Source organism: Staurois parvus, unplaced genomic scaffold (assembly GCF_062004578.1).
Source record: "Staurois parvus isolate SC_StPar_1 unplaced genomic scaffold, SC_StPar_1.0 ptg002048l, whole genome shotgun sequence".
NCBI classification, from domain to species: domain Eukaryota; kingdom Metazoa; phylum Chordata; class Amphibia; order Anura; family Ranidae; genus Staurois; species Staurois parvus.
Window position 1 is genome coordinate 179,306 of NW_028319844.1, and position 4,140 is coordinate 183,445.

The following is a 4,140-nucleotide window of genomic DNA, read 5'->3' on the forward strand; positions in this document are numbered from 1 at the left end:
TCAAGAGGTTCAAGGTATCTCCACAGTCTTCAATACGACCCCTCCTGTCAGGATAGCTGTGTGTCTCCTCAGTGTGGTCTACTGGTAGATCCCACCACCTCTTCTCCAACAAGAGCTTCCAGTCTAGAATGATGGAATCCCAGTCTAGACATCACAAAAGCATTTCTCCAGTTTGAGACCCCCAACCTACTTTATATATGTAATGTTAGATCTCTAGCCTCTCTGGATACAGCGATGCTAAACACCAAAACTTCAATATACTTCAATGTAGGAACTCCACTCTTCTCTGTATACTTCCCTGATAGACCTCCAGGCTTCTCTGTATACTTCCCTGATAGACCTCCAGGCTTCTCTGTATACTTCCCTGATAGACCTCCAGGCTTCTCTGTATACTTCCCTGATAGACCTCCAGGCTTCTCTGTATACTTCCCTGATAGACCTCCAGGCTTCTCTGTATACTTCCCTGATAGACCTCCAGGCTTCTCTGTATACTTCCCTGATAGACCTCCAGGCTTCTCTGTATACTTCCCTGATAGACCTCCAAGCTTCTCTGTATACTTCCCTGATAGACCTCCAAGCTTCTCTGTATACTTCCCTGATAGACCGCAATCTTCTCTGTATACTTTGATGTTGGACCTCCAACCTTCTCAATATCACTTCAATGATAGACCTCTAACCCTCTCTATATACTGCAATGATGGACTTCCAACCTTCAGTGTACACTACAGTGATGGACCACCAACCTTCTCTGTACACTGCAGTGATGGACCACCAACCTTCCCTGTACACTGCAGTGATGGGCCACCAACCTTCTCTGTACACTGCAGTGATGGGCCTCCAACCTTCAGTGTACACTACAGTGATGGACCACCAACCTTCTCTGTACACTGCAGTGATGGACCACCAACCTTCCCTGTACACTGCAGTGATGGGCCACCAACCTTCTCTGTACACTGCAGTGATGGGCCACCAACCTTCTCTGTACACTGCAGTGATGGACCTCCAACCTTCTCTGTACACTGCAGTGGTGGGCCACCAACCTTCTCTGTACACTGCAGTGATGGGCCTACAACCTTCTCTGTACACTGCAGTGATGGGCCTACAACCTTCTCTGTACACTGCAGTGATGGGCCTCCAACCTTCTCTGTACACTGCAGTGATGGGCCACCAACCTTCTCTGTACACTGCAGTGATGGGCCTACAACCTTCTCTGTACACTGCAGTGATGGGCCTACAACCTTCTCTGTACACTGCAGTGATGGGCCACCAACCTTCTCTGTACACTGCAGTGATGGGAATCCAACCTTCTCTTTACACTGCAGTGATGGGCCTCCAACCTTCTCTGTACACGTCAGTGATGGGCCTCCAACCTTCTCTGTACACGTCAGTGATGGGCCTCCAACCTTCTCTGTACACTGCAGTGATGGACCTCCAACCTTCTCTGTACACTGCAGTGATGGACCTCCAACCTTCTCTGTACACTGCAGTGATGGACCACCAACCTTCTCTGTACACTGGTACACTGCAGTGATGGACCTCCAACCTTCTCTGTACACTGCAGTGATGGGCCTCCAACCTTCTCTGTACACTGCAGTGATGGACCACCAACCTTCTCTGTACACGTCAGTGATGGGCCTCCAACGTTCTCTGTACACTGCAGTGATGGACCACCAACCTTCTCTGTACACGTCAGTGATGGGCCTCCAACGTTCTCTGTACACTGCAGTGATGGACCACCAACCTTCTCTGTACACTGCAGTGATGGACCACCAACCTTCTCTGTACACTGCAGTGATGGACCACCAACCTTCTCTGTACACTGCAGTGATGGACCACCAACCTTCTCTGTACACTGCAGTGATGGACCACCAACCTTCTCTGTACACTGCAGTGATGGACCACCAACCTTCTCTGTACACTGCAGTGATGGGCCTCCAACCTTCTCTGTACACTGCAGTGATGGACCACCAACCTTCTCTGTACACTGCAGTGATGGACCACCAACCTTCTCTGTACACGTCAGTGATGGGCCTCCAACCTTCTCTGTACACTGCAGTGATGGGCCTCCAACCTTCTCTGTACACTGCAGTGATGGGCCTCCAACCTTCTCTGTACACTGCAGTGATGGGCCTCCAACCTTCACTGTACACTGCAGTGATGGGCCTCCAGCTCAGAGAGAACTCTGCATCCTCTGTGAACCGAGTGAGTATGTTGATGTCTGTGAGACGTTTATAATGTGTGCAGCACCTGCGGGTGACTCGTGTCTCTACCTGTCCCTCCACCTGGAGAAGTGTCTCATCTCTCCCTGCAGGCAGCTGGCTCACGGTTGGGATGTGCCCGTCAGAGCTCTGTGTAACCTCATTCCTCATAATTGGCTGAGGCCCCACCTGCAGATTGCTGTCCGCACCTTTCTGCTGGATCTCCTCCACCCCATCATCTTTATCCTCTGGATTCACTCTATTAGGACATTTATGAAGCAGACTTTGTGTTCTCTATAACAGCTTGTGAAAAATGTATCTTCCCAGCCCTAGTATTGTCAAGTCACTGATCCCATAGTAGAAATTTCTGTTAGGCTCCTAGGACTTGGGAACTCGGCACAGGGATGGTGGGAACCCCTCATAATGGACACAGCAGGTGTACAGACATGGGAACTCAGCACAGGGATGGTGGGAACCCCTCATAATGGGCACAGCGGGTGTACAGACACGGGAACTCGGCACAGGGATGGCGGGAACCCCTCATAATGGGCACAGCGGGTGTACAGACCCGGGAACTCGGCACAGGGATGGCGGGCACCTCTCATAATGGGCACAGCTGGTGTACAGACCTGGGAACTCGGCACAGGGATGGTGGGAACCCCTCATAATGGACACAGCGGGTGTACAGACCCAGGAACTCGGCACAGGGATGGCGGGAACCCCTCATATCATTATACAGGATTTATGGCACCAACAGATTGCTCAGTGCTTTACAATATAACAAAAGACAATACAGAAACAATACAGTTCAATACAAGAGGGATAGGAGGCCCTGATCCTGGGAGCTTACAATCTAAGAGGGAGGGGCTGATCCTGGGAGTTTACAATCTAAGAGGGAGGGGCTGATCCTGGGAGTTTACAATCTCAGAGGGAGGGGCTGATCCTGGGAGTTTACAATCTAAGAGGGAGGTGCTGATCCTGGGAGTTTACAATCTAAGAGGGAGGGGCTGATCCTGGGAGTTTACAATCTAAGGGGGAGGGCCTGATCCTGGGAGTTTACAATCTAAGAGGGAGGGGCTGATACTGGGAGTTTACAATCTAGGAAGGAGGGGCTGGTCCTTGGAGTTTACAATCTAGGAGGGAGGGGCTGATCCTGGGAGTTTACAATCTAAGAGGGAGGGGCTGATCCTGGGAGTTTACAATCTAAGAGGGAGGGCCTGATACTGGGAGTTTACAATCTAAGAGGGAGGGCCCTGATCCTGGGAGTTTACAATCTAAGAGGGAGGGGCTGATCCTGGGAGTTTACAATCTAGGAGGGAGGGGCTGATCCTGGGAGTTTACAATCTAAGAGGGAGGGGCTGATCCTGGGAGTTTACAATCCAAGATGGAGGGCCCTGATCCTGGGAGTTTACAATCTAAGGGGGAGGGCCTGATCCTGGGAGTTTACAATCTAAGAGGGAGGGGCTGATCCTGGGAGTTTACAATCTAGGAAGGAGGGGCTGGTCCTTGGAGTTTACAATCTAGGAGGGAGGGGCTAGTAGTACAAACGGTAGTAACTGTGGGGGATGGACTGGTTGGAGGAGTAGAAGATTCCAGTATTAGCTGAGGGAGGGATAGGCTTCCCTGAAGAGAGAGGTTTTCAGAGATCACCTAAAAGTGGGCAGAGTAGGTGATAGTCTGATAGATTGGGGTAGGGCGTTCCAGAGGATGGGGGAAGCTCTGGAGAAGTCCTGGAGATGAGCATGGGAGGAGGAAACAAGGGAGCTAGAGAGCAGGATGTCGTGGGAGGAGGGGAGAGTACGGTTTGGGTGATATTTGGAGACAAGATCGGTGATGTAATTTGGGGTTGAGTTATAAATGGCTTTATATGTGATCGTTAATGTTTTGAATTTTATTCGTTGGGCAATGGGAAGCCAGTAGAGGGATTGGCAGAGAGGGGTGG

The 4,140-nt window shown here is 50.7% G+C and overlaps 1 protein-coding gene across 1 annotated transcript; it reads right to left on the reverse strand.

The window, feature by feature from the left end:
- Nucleotides 1-3: 3 nt before the first annotated feature.
- Nucleotides 4-2,457, reverse strand: LOC149432921 (uncharacterized; the record flags this gene model as incomplete). The annotated part of the gene is made up of 2 exons (XM_089664812.1): nt 4-123; nt 1,272-2,457. Coding segments are annotated over 2 exons (1,231 nt in total), but the record flags the coding sequence as incomplete, so codon positions are not given.
- Nucleotides 2,458-4,140: the final 1,683 nt, after the last annotated feature.